Source organism: Sparus aurata, chromosome 1 (genome assembly GCF_900880675.1).
Source record: "Sparus aurata chromosome 1, fSpaAur1.1, whole genome shotgun sequence".
NCBI lineage: Eukaryota > Metazoa > Chordata > Actinopteri > Spariformes > Sparidae > Sparus > Sparus aurata.
In genome coordinates, this window is record NC_044187.1 from 20,177 (window position 1) to 36,529 (window position 16,353).

The window sequence follows — 16,353 nt, forward strand, 5'->3', positions numbered from 1 at the left end:
ATGTAAGAAAATACCTTATCCCACATTTATAATACATCTTCAACCTCCTAAAAAACAAGCCAAAGTTTATGTTATGCTTGTAAGTAAACTGTGAGTTTGTTCTTCTGTTATCACAGAATCTTTTACACAGAAACAAAGTCCACTGAACTGACTGATATCAGTGGTCACAGGTCAAAGTTCCCTGCACAATGAAGAAGTGATTCTGCTGAAACTGCAGAAAGACAGACATGTGGAGGAAGTAAAGAGGATTCTATAAACGTGACAGAGAAACAAGAAGAAACATTTAAAAACTGTCTGCAGCAGACTGAAGAAGAGAAAAAAACTACCTTTATCAAACCAAACGAAGATTCAAAGGGACTGAATAGTCGCCAACATGCCATCAGATTTAGAGAAAACTTTCTGACTGAGTGTAAACCCACTCAAGTAACACTGAAAATTCAGCAATATAACATCATTCACTTTAACACAGTGAGGCCGAAGCTGGTTGTTGTCAAGCTTTAAGCGGCAGGACTACCGAGGGAAATATCTGGACACCATTGACAGAACGTCTGCTTTCATCATAAATATTTGAGGTAAAACCTTTTCACATTCTTTCGATTGTGAGTGGAAGTTAAAGTTAAATATTGAATATGTGTATTTTAAGTTTTTTTATTATTATTTTGTGAATTTTGATTAATTATTTTAAAACAAATTCAGACAAATGTGTGATTATTTGAACTTCAGAGTCTCTGAAGGAGTTACTTCCTCCCAGTCGGTCGAGACTAACATCTGATGTTTGGGTGTCAGCAGCTGACTTCGTTTATTTTGTAAAGTGTCTGAATTCTGATGTCTTTTATTTTGAAGTGTTTTCCTACTATAATTGTAGTTGTTGTAATCTGGTAGAACTATGTAGTATGCCATTACCCTTTTGTAGCAGTAGCCAGTGATGACAGCAAACATTATCTGGGTTGATCAGAGCACATGTGGTTGGATAAGAGGAGGAGGAGCTGATGCCGACACAGAAAACACACTTATTTTGTCAATCTTTGGTGGATACAGAAAAAATAAATAAATACATGAATGAAGTTCTCACTTGTTTTTTCCTTTTTTATTTGTCAGATTGAGTTTTACAATCGCTGAAAGGATAATACACAGACCTTTAAATATTCCATCTTTCGAATCACTTCACACACAATGTTAGCCTACAGCTTTCACTGCAGAGTGGCAACAGTTGAGTGGAAGCATGAAGAACTAACAAACATGTCTTGCAGTGAAGCTTAAATAACTGCAGTGTGCTAATTTGTGTTGCATGATGCCAACAACAATAAATAGTTTAAACCACATCTCACCAATCAGCGGTCAGTGTTTCCTTCAGCAGGTTTTCACAGGTTCAGCATCATCAGAACAAGCAGACATCTACGAGCTAACACCTCATGTTTAACACAGTGTGAGATAAATGTAGTGGTTAAAATGAGAGTTAAGTGTACCGACCTGCAGCAGCTCCGTCATGTTTACACTACTCATCACCTGACTGGCTGACAGCAGCTACCTGTATGCAACTCAGTGGCTGTTCTTATTGGATCATTTTGGCACCACAACATTTCATTACGGGATTTCAAGTCTACTTTTACAACTCAACTTTCAAATTTAACTTTTAACAATAACACTCACACATTTTAAAAATTGATATGATTTTTGACCTGGTTTAGAACTATAGTAGTAGTTCACCACACTGAAGAGAACTTCGTGTGACATCTGAACTCCCGCTCAACAAATATAACTCATCTGTTTTAAATGATTTGAAAATATAAAAATACAGTTAATGTTGATTTGTTTGTGTGTTGAAAATATTAATGACATAGTTCTGAGCTTGAAGTTTAGTGAGTAGTTTTCTGTGAAATCTAAATGGTTTGTTGTTAATTTACCTAATTAATACATTGATCTGTTGGTCCATTCGTTAACTGATCAGGTTTGTTTTCATGTCTTTCAGCTGCTCAGAAAGCATCAACTCTCTTTATCTGTCTCGTGGTCACACACTGAGCTACTTCTTCTCAGGACGTCTTCAGTCTATCAGGTCTCTTATCTGTCGGCTCTTTGGTCTTCAAAGAAAAATGGTTAGCTCACCAAGGGACAAGTGAGTGGAAAACAATTTAAATAAATCTAAACTTACATTTTTAGCTTTCAGTTAATTGACAAATAAGGATCAATTGAGGATATCAGACATGTTCAAACATTCTGTAAACTTTATAGTTTACAGTAAACGGTTTCTTTTGGAGAAGTGTGCATCAGACTGACATGACAGCCCTCATGAACATGAAGGAGTTTAAGCATGTTTATGGTAGCTGTGATTACAAGTAACTCAGTCACTGTCATTCAGTGTTAACATTGTTTGACCTGTCATTGTTATGACAATCAACAGCTGGTTTGACGACAGGGAATAACTCTATGAGGTTATAGGAGGGCTAGCTCTATGGCTAATCACTTACTGAAAAGTCCGAATTGTACCAGTGAAGTTCAAGTCACAACAAATATCCAGGACACATTTATAAAATTCTCATGACAGCCAAAGTCAAAACCAACCTCATAACAGTTTACTGTAATGCAAACACATACAATAGTTTGATCATAAGGCCAGCTATGACTTTGACACCAACTTTGCTTTTAACGTGACTGAATGACATCGTCATTGTCATAAAGGCTCCTTCATGTTCAATCTGATGCACAGCTCTTCAAATAATCTGTTACCTTAGTTTAAAAGATAAAAGTTGATTGACTGATTGATTGATTACACACCTCTTCCTGCTGCTGACAGTGTTCCTATCAGATTCATATTAAAACATTTTGTGGTAACCCGAGTGGTGTAGTGGAAAAACAATAGAATAGAATAGAATAGAATAGGTCTTTATTGTCATTGTACATTGTACAACGAAATTGAGTTCGCATTCCACGACAGGTCCTCCTCGATCTGGATGCCCAGGAACCTGAAGTCAGATACCCTCTGCACATAGTCCCGGCTGATGCACAGTGGTTGGATGTTTTCTGTTTTTATTTTGAAAACCTCTTCCTTCAGGTATTTTAGCGTCTGGCTGATCTTCTTCATGCTCGGTTTGGGGACGCTGCTGCCCTGGAACTTCTTCATGACTGCTACTGTGGTATGACATCACTTCCTGTTTGTTCAAACCATCGATCTAAAACAGATTTTTGTTTTGAGAGAGATCATTTAAACATTGTTCATGTTTACTACAAACACTGTTGTAACATTACAATGTAATGTATTATATTGTGTTATATTGTAATATAGGTATGGCTGCAATAGCAACAGAGGTGGTGCGCTAACGTAACTCTCATAAAAGTAAAATGAGAGTGGCACTCTGAACTTTACCCTTAAACAAGATTTGGAGATGCTGCGCGGAATTAACTGCTAAGCTAAGCCTCAGTCAACGCATAATTATCAGGCCATCGACCGATTCATAGTATATCGATATCGATGCAGAGCCCGCACATCGACGTACTCACATCTCTAATGTAAAAAAAATATTTCTGATCCATATCAGTGAATCTTTATACTGCCCCTAATGTTTTCGCATAGCTGCACAAAGAAAAGGGACCACCAGCTATCTGTTGTTTTCACCTGACGTCACATTGATTCCGTCTTGAGTTGTGGAATCTAATGTTTATGGTCAACTCATTGATCTCACTATTCTTGACTCAAATACACTGTTTCCTCCCATTTCAGGCATGTTTGTAGATAAAGTCTGGTTTCAATATTTAAATGAAAAACTGTATCGGTAAGGTGTTTTTTTTATCAGTAAGAACCAATGACAGGAAGTCAGAGATTATCTAAAGACTCACCTAGCAAAACTAATAACACACTTTGTCTCCAGTACTTCACCAGCCGTCTGAAGGACTCCCCATTGGCTGATTCTTCAGCCAATCAGACAGAGGCAGCAGGTGAGCATCGCAGCGTTCTGGAGGCGAAATTCAACAATGTGATGACGCTGTGCGCCATGTTGCCGCTGCTCTTCTGCACCTGCCTCAACTCCTTCTTGCACTCACTGTGAGTACTGCAATGCTGCAACACCAACAAAGAAGAATCCTACAACACACTGACACAAAGACAAGTACAGCTGGCTAGGTGGCCGTCTGGAGGACAGGTTTTTTCAGGGTTCAGAGAGGTTGAGGAGGGAAACACTTTGATGTGTTCATGACTTTATACCCCGAAGCAGGGGTGCCCACACTTCTTTAGCTAGCAAGCTACTTTTAAAATGACAATGATAAAATGATCTACCTACATCAAAAATACTAAACATCTATTTATTTCTACATATACATATACTAAATTTTGGGTCCCAAGGTTAAAACTTGTATGTTCATTTTAAAGGTGCCTCAAGGGTTAAGCTGCAGCCAAGTGCGCTTCTCAGCCGGGATTGCACCTAAATGAAATAAATTAATAGGCTACCACTCAAGCAGTTTCCCCCTGTAATATTATTGTGATTGCAAAGGACTACATTTAAAATTACGCATTGACCCGAGCATCAATGTTCTCCCACGCCGTCTCCCTCTCTTTTGCTGCTGCAGCAGTGTTACACTTCCTTCTAAAAACGTGTTCAAACTCACCGTATGAGCGCATTAATATTTCCAATTTCAGTGGGGTGAAAAACGTAGCCCTCCTCTTCCCCGTTGCCATGGTGACTCGTCGAATCGGGGCTCCATTGATGCTGTCTTTTTATACTTGTGGTGCACGTGCTTAACTCCATGTTAAACTACTCCGAGTTGATCAAACTAACTCAAATCAGCTGTTCTGGAACCGAAAACTCAGAGTTTCCTATCTCAGAGTAGATCAACTCAGAGTTCAGGGTTAGACTCAGAGTTTGTTGAACCTGCTTTGTGAAACGGACCCCAGGTTACTTAGCTTGCTTGCCTTTTGCAGTAGCTAGCACGTTTGTGCATGCATGGTGACCTGTGACCCGTGACCCGAGACACGTACAAGAAGAGGCTACCAACCTACCCGCAGTACCTTTGCGATCTTCCGGCCGATCGCGATCGACTTATTGGGCATCCCTGCTCTGGAGGATCCAGGCTGGGGGAGGGGGGTTAGCTCAGGGTATCCAACGTTGTTGAAAGGTGAAGTATTGGTCACAAAAAGCTTTTAAAGATGATTCACAAGCTTGAAGGGGTTTACAGCTATAATTGAAAAGGGTTCTAGTATTAATGGAATGGACTTCCCTATGAGGTCCCACAATTGTTAAAAAAAAGAGTAAAATATATTCCATCCATAAATTAATCTTTTCTAACAGGTGCTTTCTTAACAGCAGTACTTTGTGTAACTTCTCTGTGTGATTATCACACTGTTTAATCTTTGTTCAGTCCATGTGTAACCTGGAGCTCTCAGCTGATCCTTGATCCTTGAGCTTCTTCTTCCTGTGTCAGGATTTCTCAGCGTCTGCGTGTGATGGGCAGTCTGCTTGTCATCATGTTTGTCTTCATGGTCACAGCGGTCCTTGTCAAAGTTCCAATGGAGCCGCTGCCCTTCTTCTCCCTTACCATGGTGAAGATCATCATCATCAACTGTGAGTCTGTTTGTTGATTAGTCTGTTTCTTTGTTGATCAATCTGTTTGTTTGCTGATCAGTCTGTTTGTTTGTTGAGCAGTCTGTTTGTTTGTTGATCAGTCTGTTTGTCTGTCTGATTGTTGACAGCGTTCGGGGCCGTGCTGCAGGGCAGTCTGTTTGGTATGGCTGGCTTGCTGCCAGCTTCATACACGACTCCCATCATGAGCGGTCAGGGACTTGCTGGAACTTTTGCTGCTTTCGCCATGATCTGCGCCATTGCAAGTAAGATCAATAGCTTACAAATAATTATCAATAACTCATTAAGAATTTATCAGATTCAGATTGAATAGAGAAATAAAAATCTCTATTGATAAAAAAGTCAAAGATTCAATCTTCGCTTCTTCCTCCCCTCCTCACCTGTAGGTGGCTCAGAGCTTCAGGATGCAGCATTCGGTTATTTCATTACAGCCTGTGTTGTTATTTTTCTGTCCATCCTCTCCTACATCCTGCTTCCTAAACTGGTATGTGTGTAAACACACACACACACACACGCAGGAAGTGAGGTTAAGTATATTACATCACAAAAGGTTGATACATCACCTGTATGCACCTGTGTCACATGACACACAACAAACTAAATTTCCTGTAAAAACTAAGCTGTGATTGGCCGGCACATCTGTGGCAGAGTCCTGCACGGGTCTTATTTTGCAAACCCGCACCCGCCCGTACCCGTCGTACTTAAAACCGCATCCGACCCGTTTCCCGACAGTAGCACAAATTACATTACGCACCCGAGCCAACCCGCTATAAATTGATACCGACGCCCGACCCGCACCCGAAACAAAATTAGACTGACGCAATTTTTAAAAATGAAAGTAAGCCAGCGTGGGGAATGGGAGTTCTGGGAGGGCGCAAGCACGCATGAATGAGCTCATATGAAATATACCGTATTGACCCGAATATAGGACGACCCTGATTATAAGACGACCCCTCTTTTCAAGACTTCAGAAAAAGACTCTGATAACCAAAATTCTTTTCTCAATAACAAACTCACATAACCTCCTGTCAGTCTCTTGGAAGCGGCCGCTTAGAGGACCACGATAAGCTTTTCTCTTACTGTTAGTGTTTTCAGACGATCTTTTTGGACCTGCCATCTTCGGACGTTACACTCCGGAACTCCATATTTCTTGGCTGGCTGACAGTTGTTTGGCACCTCCGCTGCATTGATCTCATTATCTTAAAATCAGCATCATAGCTCCGCCTCAGATGTCTGTTAACTTGCCACACTTGATCCACTTTGCTCCGTAAAATCACCGCGTCTCTCCATTTTTCATCTCCTGTCACTTCTTCTCCGCTGTGATTGACAGATAACCGCAGCCACAGTGTCAGTGACGTCTCTACAATAAGCTGGCGCCCTCTGCTGTTGCGGTCGTGTAGCGACCCAGACAACTATCAGCGTGTGTCAACGGCTAGACCCCGATTATAAAACGACCCCACTTTTTCACATAATTTTCATCGAAAAAAACCTCGTCTTATATTCGAGTCAATACGGTACATGCTTATCATTTTGAAATGCAGGCATATTTTTGTAGATGTGTCGCTAATGATTTTATTTTTTTTGCACCTGATGCCATGAAAATGACAATCGCAAAACCCGACCCGCGCTCTCTAGGCGTCCGACCCGATCCGCACCCGTGTCCGACACAGGACATTATTTTTCACCCGTTTCATCCAAATTGTGCGGGTCAAAGGACCTTGGGGTAAAAGTGAGGACGCAGGCCAAGGTCTGAGCCGTGGTATTCGCTGTAATGGGAAGTGCACCGGAAGTGCAAACGGCTGAATTTGTGCCAATTTGGATTTGTTGTACTAAATCACGCCCACTTTGACCAAACGTTACTTAGCTATATGGCTGGCCTCAGGAGTGACCCCATGTCATACCAACCAAATTTCGTAAAAATCGGTGTCTTGTAATCTTGTAATAAGCCACGCCCACATTGAGCAGTCATGACCACCTTCAAGATATGGTGTCAGGATTGGCCCTACATCATACCGACCAAATTTCGTAAAAATCGGTGTAGCTGTTCAAGAGATATAAACTTCCCATATTTTTAGCGCCCCCTAGTGGCCAAAATTCGCCAAATTCGGCTTATCCCTTCCCAGTCTCATGGCAACCAAGGAACTGGAATTTGATGTTAATCGCATTTAGTTTGACCGAGATATCAAACAGTTTACATTTTTATAGCTAGCTACAGATATTTGTTCGTTAATAATTTGCGCATTTTTTGACCGAGCAAAATTCTTTTGATAACTTTAGATCAGGTCCAGCTGAAGAGTGTACGTGCCAAGTTTCACGCAGATCGGACAAAATCCCAAGGAGGAGTTTGAAAAAGTAGGTTTTCAAGTTTTTGCGATTTTGCGGAAAAACTGTCTCGGCGGAAGTGGGCGTGGACAATGCCAAAGTGATTCAGCTCTATTCAGGGAATCTGGGGATACAAGGATTTTGAATGTGCGACATACGGTGTGGGAGTTAAAGACAAAAACGCGTTGGCCTGGGTTATAGCGCCCCCTGCAGGCGGATATATGTAGTTTTTTGTGTCTGAGATATTCGCAGGAGTCTGGACCAATCCTCCATATTGCACCGCCCTCCCTTGCACGGTTTAGCCTGCAGCACCACTTTTAGCCAGAGAAAAATAAAAATAAAAATCTTTACAATTACAATAGGGTTCCTAGCACCGCTGGTCCTAGGAAACACGTATGCTTGCATACGCGTTTCCTAGGACCCTCGGGCTTGGCCCCTAATAACAGAGATCAGTATGAAAGTAAAACTCTGCTGCCTCCTGCAGGAAGTTTTATTTAATCTTTCAGCAGGTTTGATTTATTTCACACGTTTTCATTTGGACATTTTTCTTCACTTTGTTTTCTTGTTTTCCTCACACTGTGATATTTAACTGCTTATTTTTACTACCTAGACTGATGGTTTTAGGTCATAAGGTCTGAGAGTGTTCCTTATTTATTAATGTTTGTTTTCAGGAGTTTTTCCAGTTTTATCAGGAGACAAACAGGAAACAGAGATCAGATGAGGACAACTCTGTAGATTTGATGAACAGTGGTAAACAAACAAACAAAACAGCTTCTACAGAAAACCTTTTAAATTGAATGATATAAGTTTCATTAAGTTTCCATTAAGTCCTGCTCTTCAACTTTTCAGAGAGAAAAGATGAAGCTGTTGATCAGAGCAGACAACAAAATGTCGCCATGATGACAATCTTTAAGAAGGTCAGTAACACAACCCTCAGTTTTCACTGATTTATAGAAAGATCGGCTTCAGCTGAGTGTTGATTTTCTGCTGTGGCAGTAGAGGAACCCCAAAACCAGATAAAGATATGAACAAGATATATATATCTATCTATCTATCTATCTATCTATATATATATATATAGATATATATACATATACATATATATATAGATAGATAGATAGATAGATAGATAGATAGATAGATATAGATATATATAGATATGTACATATCTATATATATACACATTATGAGATTATGCCTTTTCAGGGGATAATAAAGAGAAATCGTATTATTTTGTTGCCTCTTATGAAGGTAAAGAGGAGTGAAGGGGTGTAGAGGTGCTCAGGTATCAAAGGGTCAATTGAGCCAAACGTCACACTGTTGACATGCCGCAACACTCTGCACTGACCAGCCCTGATGCAGGAGGACGAACGGTGACTTGTGATAATCGATCATCTCGGTCAGAAGATTCTCACAGTTTCCATCCAACAGAAAGAAGTAGGAGAGCAGAGACACGTGAACAGATCCAATTACAGGCATAACCGTATAGCTAACGTTAAATAAAAATAAATAGAAAAAAATAAAGATTGACAGATGACAAAAATGATTCCTTCATTATCCACCCAGATGAGAAGGAGAAGTTGATTAAACAAAGACACTCATCCAGTGATACAGCAGACTGTTCAGTTTCATACATCTCTCCAGCCAACACAAACCCTTGTGGCCTCCCTCGATGCAGAGCAAACACCTGATTTGGTGAAGTGGAACTTTTTTTTGGAACACTCACCTGGATTCACTCTGTAGCTGTGCAGTCTCTCTTAATTAAAGGGGGGTGTAATTATTAAGGCCTCACTTCTTCCGACAGAAACACCATATTCATACACATTTCTATTTCTTATTCTCTCTATTTATCTATTCATAAATCTGATATGATCATTGTATTCTGTTTTACTCTTTTATGTACCTTATCATCTGTACAGCATAGACTCTTTTTGGTTTTTACTTTTTTTTTACATTTCTCTGTGCTGCTACATTTCCATTCTAGGACGATTTTTGATCTGATTAACTCTAACCCTATTTCCACAGTCCCTGAAATGACTTAACAGTCAATCAAATCGAATTAAACACGTGTAACTTTTTCTGAGGAGAGTGGCCTGTAACCCTGTATCGATGCAGACTGTGTCTGACTTCTTTTGGGTGGGACAGAGCGGCTGGTTCAGATTCCCATCAGGCTGTCAGAGCTGTTTCATCTAAACTTCACTGCTTGTAACAATAATGATCTCAGACACTGGATGAATGTATAATTCTATTATGGGCAGAAAATCCAAAACTAAAGAAACACTTCACCCAAAAGTAAAACTCATCATCATCCTCTCCTCCTCCTGATGATATAAAGTCCTCCTCTCCTCCTGATGATATAAAGTCCTCCTCTCCTCCTCCTGATGATATAAAGTCCTCCTCTCCTCCTCCTGATGATATAAAGTCCTCCTCTCCTCATCCTGATGATATAAAGTCCTCCTCTCCTCCTCCTGATGATATAAAGTCCTCCTCTCCTCATCCTGATGATATAAAGTCCTCCTCTCCTCCTCCTGATGATATAAACTCCTCCTCTCCTCCTGATGATATAAAGTCCTCCTCTCCTCCTCCTGATGATATAAAGTCCTCCTCTCCTCCTGATGATATAAAGTCCTCCTCTCCTCCTGATGATATAAACTCCTCCTCTCCTCCTCCTGATGATATAAAGTCCTCCTCTCCTCCTCCTGATGATATAAAGTCCTCCTCTCCTCCTGATGATATAAACTCCTCCTCTCCTCCTCCTGATGATATAAAGTCCTCCTCTCCTCCTGATGATATAAAGTCCTCCTCTCCTCCTCCTGATGATATAAAGTCCTCCTCTCCTCCTGATGATATAAAGTCCTCCTCTCCTCCTCTGATGATATAAAGTCCTCCTCTCCTCCTGATGATATAAAGTCCTCCTCTCCTCCTGATGATATAAAGTCCTCCTCTCTCCTCCTGATGATATAAAGTCCTCCTCCTCCTCCTGATGATATAAGTCCTCCTCTCCTCCTCCTGATGATATAAAGTCCTCCTCTCCCTCCTGATGATATAAAGTCCTCCTCTCCTCCTCCTGATGATATAAAGTCCTCCTCTCCTCCTCCTGATGATATAAAGTCCTCCTCTCCTCCTCCTGATGATATAAAGTCCTCCTCTCCTCCTCCTGATGATATAAAGTCCTCCTCTCCTCCTGATGATATAAAGTCCTCCTCTCCTCCTCCTGATGATATAAAGTCCTCCTCCTCCTCCCTGATGATATAAAGTCCTCCTCCTCCTCCTGATGATATAAAGTCCTCCTCTCCTCCTCCTGATGATATAAAGTCCTCCTCTCCTCCTGATGATATAAAGTCCTCCTCTCCTCCTGATGATATAAAGTCCTCCTCCTGATGATATAAAGTCCTCTCTCCTACTGATGATATAAAGTCCTCCTCACCCTCCTGATGATATAAAGTCCTCCTCTCCTCCTCCTGATGATATAAAGTCCTCCTCTCCTCCTCCTGATGATATAAAGTCCTCCTCTCCTCCTCCTGATGATATAAAGTCCTCCTCTCCTCCTCCTGATGATATAAAGTCCTCCTCTCTCCTCCTGATGATATAAAGTCCTCCTCTCCTCCTCCTGATGATATAAAGTCCTCCTCTCCTCCTCCTGATGATATAAAGTCCTCCTCTCCTCCTCCTGATGATATAAAGCTCCTCCTCTCCTCCTCCTGATGATATAAAGTCCTCCTCTCCTCCTCCTGATGATATAAGTCCTCCTCCCCCTCCTGATGATATAAAGTCCTCCTCTCCTCCTCCTGATGATATAAAGTCCTCCTCTCCTCCTCCTGATGATATAAAGTCCTCCTCTCCTCCTCCTGATGATATAAAGTCCTCCTCTCCTCTCCTGATGATATAAAGTCCTCCTCTCCTCCTCTGATGATATAAAGTCCTCCTCTCCTCCTCCTGATGATATAAAGTCCTCCTCTCCTCCTCCTGATGATATAAAGTCCTCCTCTCCTCCTCCTGATGATATAAAGTCCTCCTCTCCTCCTGATGATATAAAGTCCTCCTCTCCTCCTCCTGATGATATAAAGTCCTCCTCTCCTCCTGATGATATAAAGTCCTCCTCTCCTCCTCCTGATGATATAAAGTCCTCCTCTCCTCCTGATGATATAAAGTCATCCTCTCCTCCTCCTGATGATATAAAGTCCTCCTCTCCTCCTCCTGATGATATAAAGTCCTCCTCTCCTCCTCCTGATGATATAAAGTCCTCCTCTCCTCCTCCTGATGATATAAAGTCCTCCTCTCCTCCTCCTGATGATATAAAGTCCTCCTCTCCTCCTGATGATATAAAGTCAGGTGAAGTGTAGTGGTCCACAGAACAGTTCTGGAGCTTTACAGTAAAACAGAGTTGCAGCATTCTGCTGAACAACTGAAGCAGCTGAGACTTGATTTAAACATCAGATGTCTCCATCAGCTCGTCTGCTGTGATCTCAGTCTGCAGGAGAGAACACATCACAACCTGATCTTAGAAAACATTATTTAACCCTCAACGTGCAGTCGAGGTCGAGCCCCCACTTCAGACATGGTGGATGCTAACACTGTTAGCTTAGCAGCTACAGTAAAGATTTTAGCCAATAAAGGGTGTAAATAATGGGTATTTTATTTAATTTTGGATCTCATGATATACAGTTTCCTTTAACTACCTTTATTATCATCAATAATTTGATTACGTGCGTCTGTATTGCGTCTGACCTTCCTACCTGCTGACTTTTGACCCTTAGATCTGGCTGTTGGCTGTGTCAGTCTGCTTCACCTTCACCATCACCATTGGATTGTTTCCCGCCATCACCGCTGACATCAAATCCACCCTAGCTGACGGAGGGTCGTGGGGTGAGTCGACATGTGACTTCTTCAATGGCGATCTCATGTGTTCATCTATCACCTGATGGATGATCCACTCTCTCTCTGCAACTGTATTTATGAACCTCGCTCTAATTAACAGTCATATTTGTCTTTTTTTAAAATCAGAATATAAATACATTATTTAACTTGCTCTTTGATTGCATTTAATTTCTCCAACAGAGAGGTACTTCATCCCTGTCAGCTGTTTCCTGCTCTTTAACCTTTGTGACTGGGGAGGGCGGAGCTTAACAGCCGTCTGTATGTGGGTGAGTTTAATATCAAACAATGAACACTAAACAGCTCCTGCATCAGTTTGAATGATCAACAGAGACACCAGACTTCCTCAGTCTCCACCTGCTTCATACAGTCCTTCTCCAACTGGATGAAGGAAAGTTGATTATCGATCACATGGCCCAGTGCGAGCACTTCGCTCCACTATATCAGCTGTCTCCCAACCAATGTCAGGACAGCAGAGTCACTCGCCATCTTCCTCAAAAGACTTGAGACTCACTGGTTCACACTTCACCTTGACCCCGCATAGCATGACTCCCTCCCTGCCCCAAAAAACCAAACACGTATATGCACTTGTATGTTCTTATCCTAAGCACTTAAATCACAGCACTTACCCCCAATTTCCACTGGATACGTCTCCACTGCGTTGCGTCTCCGCCACGCCAGCGGAGCAGATACGTTTCACTTTAGTCAATGTGTCAATCTCCACCAGGTCCGCTGCACTGCATATCTGCTCCGGCCCAGCTCCGGCAGTCCGGAGCCCTCCGGCACAAATACGCAGGACTTCTATATCTGGCGGATGCCGGAGTGCGACGCAGCAATTCAGCTGAATTTAGCACTGAGCAGACAGGAAGTCAAGTGCCGAAATAACAAACATATAATAACATAATACATATGTTACAATATAATAACATCCGGTTACTTTTCAAAATAACACACTCCGTGTTGACACCAGCACACAAATCTCAAAAAAGAGACAAACACAAGCTCTTCTGCTGATCCTTCGGTCGGGAACACTTCGTGTTGTTGTTTTTAATAACACAGACCTATAACTGCGGTCGTGAGTGATTATCGCGGGAACTCCTCTGCTTCGTGAGCCAGCTGTCTACCGTACTGCGCCGTAGCGGACTCAAACCGCAACCGGTGGGGATTGCCGGACGCCAGAGCAAAACCGGATCGGAGCCGCAACGTAGCGGACACGTATCCAGTGAAAATTGGGGGTTATGTACCTATTAAGGTCTCCTTGATGAATAGTAGCTCCGATGCTCTGATGAGGGCTTGAAAACTGTTTCATTATTTCTTATGTAATTTATCGATAGTGACATGTTGTGGTTTCTTTCTTGTGACCAATGTACTTATTGTAAGTCACTTTGGACAAAAGCGTTTGCAAAATGCCCTAAATGTAATTATTGATCATTGATCTCTGATTCCAGCCAGACAAGGACAGTCGGTTACTTCCTGTGTCCATCGTGTGCCGCCTCGTCTTCGTCCCTCTCTTCATGTTGTGTAATGTTCAGCCTCGTCTCAACCTGCCCGTCTTCTTCCATCATGACGGCTGGTTCATCTTCTTCATGATCATCTTCGCCTTCAGTAATGGATACCTGGCCAGCCTCTGCATGTGCTTCGGACCAAAGTAAGAAACTGACACAAAGTGACACACACCGATATTTTTGCAATTTATTTTGTGATATAGTGTTTCATTTAGCAATAAATTCTATTAAACATGAAATATTTTCCAATAAGCTGGATAATAATGATTAATGGTCTCTTGTCGACTGACAGGAACGTCCTTCCTCATGAAGCTGAAACAGCCGGAGCCATCATGGCTTTCTTTCTGTCTCTGGGTTTGGCTTTAGGAGCTTCTCTGTCCTTCGTCTTCAGAGCGCTGGTCTAACTGCAAACTGCTTTGTTAGGACTGGTTTCAATGGAACCGACATGGCCAGTACTGGTCTGATTAAAAAACCACCTGTTTGCTAAATGGATCAACTGGACGACAAACTGTTTATTACTGTCTGACTTTGTGTTTCAGGGTTAAAGTTACAGAGTGTTAGACCTTCAGATGTTGCAACATTTTGCCAAACAAACCTGGAAATAAGTTGTGCGGCTCAATAAGCATAGTTCACATTTTGTCTTGATTGTGGTGTGACAGGAAACATAAATATCTGTCTGTCAAAAACTGACATGATGAGGCCTCTGACAGGACAAAGACTGATGGGAGGAGGATGTCTCATATTTATTAACACAAATACACATTATTTATAAAAACAACATGTTCAGTCACACTGTGTGATGTAATTAATAAAATTAGGCTTAGAAACTGCAATAATTTAATTATACCATGGTGTACTTTTACTGCTCCACTTTGTATAATTTGTATTGTTTCCTTTATGGACATCAGTAAGGCAGTCCTGTAAAGCTTATAGAATGGGATCAAGAATGACAAAAATAATAAAACTAAGATTAATAAATAAAGTGATTATAGTAATTTCTGTTCAAAGATTGTGTGATGCCATGATTTCTCCAAGAAAAACTTATTTCTGATCTTGGGTGTCAACATGTCATCTGTCAGACATTTTAGTGATTCACGTTGTTTTATTTTTATCACGTGCACTCTTATACTCTCACCTGTCAAATTAACTCACCTGTTGAATTTTCCTTCACTTACTAAACTAATAGTTTGTTGAACATTCTTTCCTTCTTCTGTTATTCTGCATTAAAGAATCATTTTCAGCATCAGATATATTATTTGCAAGAAACATGTTTTGTTGGGTTTTACTTTTGGTTTTAGTTTTTCGTTGTCTCACTGGGGAACTTCAGCTTTAACAGAGCACAGATAAACAACAACAGTAATTACCACTCCTGTAGGAAGTAAGCATTTTTCAGTCCCTTCTTACAGATGGCTGTAGTGTTTGGATCAAAGTTAAGTTTCTATTCGTTGAATGCTCCCAAAACAACTTGATCAGCTCACTGGTATAGAGGCTGTACAATAAAGAGGAAAGAAAACATAATTGTGGTGCTCCGGAGACAAAGGGCACTGCTGTGACTAAGCACCACTATCCCTGAAGTCTACATGTCAGGAGATCAACAATCGACCCCACAGTGCCAACGTCAGGCTCAAAAAGGCGCAGCACTGAAATAACAGGAAGACGATCAATAAAGTCGTCAGTCTACAACTTCTGGTCGACTCAGCCTGAGATGGCAGCATAGATGACTAGCTCCCGATCAGTACTCGAAGAAAACCCCGAATTCGATTATCTTGATAAAAATAAATACATCTGAAGCAGAGATGGAAAGGGGAGGTAAACCAAGAAGACAAACAAACCAAAAGAACACGAAAAAACAACCCGAATCAACCAACGAAGACGGAGGCGATATAACAGACAACATGGAAGACGAGGAAAAACACATGGAGGCCGAGGCGGCTGCGGTGATTCGAGCGGGACTGAAAGATATCCTTAAGGAAATCTAGGATGTTAAAACCGAACTGAAAATGGAGTTCACCACATTCAAAGAAGAAATCAAGAAGGAACTGAAAGATGAATTTAAGGATTTTAAGGACATCAACCAGCGGCTC

At 41.4% G+C, this 16,353-nt stretch overlaps 1 protein-coding gene across 1 annotated transcript; it reads left to right on the plus strand.

The window, feature by feature from the left end:
- The first annotated feature begins 202 nt into the window (after window positions 1-202).
- LOC115578356 (equilibrative nucleoside transporter 1-like) lies at window positions 203-15,517 on the plus strand. The gene is made up of 13 exons (XM_030411309.1): window positions 203-572; window positions 1,970-2,113; window positions 3,050-3,131; window positions 3,864-4,036; window positions 5,410-5,549; window positions 5,678-5,812; window positions 5,954-6,051; window positions 8,561-8,639; window positions 8,739-8,806; window positions 12,647-12,755; window positions 12,948-13,033; window positions 14,213-14,412; window positions 14,562-15,517. The coding sequence occupies exons 2-13, from the start codon at window positions 2,091-2,093 to the stop codon at window positions 14,671-14,673; spliced, it is 1,305 nt and encodes a 434-aa protein (XP_030267169.1). The 5' UTR covers window positions 203-572; window positions 1,970-2,090; the 3' UTR covers window positions 14,674-15,517.
- Window positions 15,518-16,353: the final 836 nt, after the last annotated feature.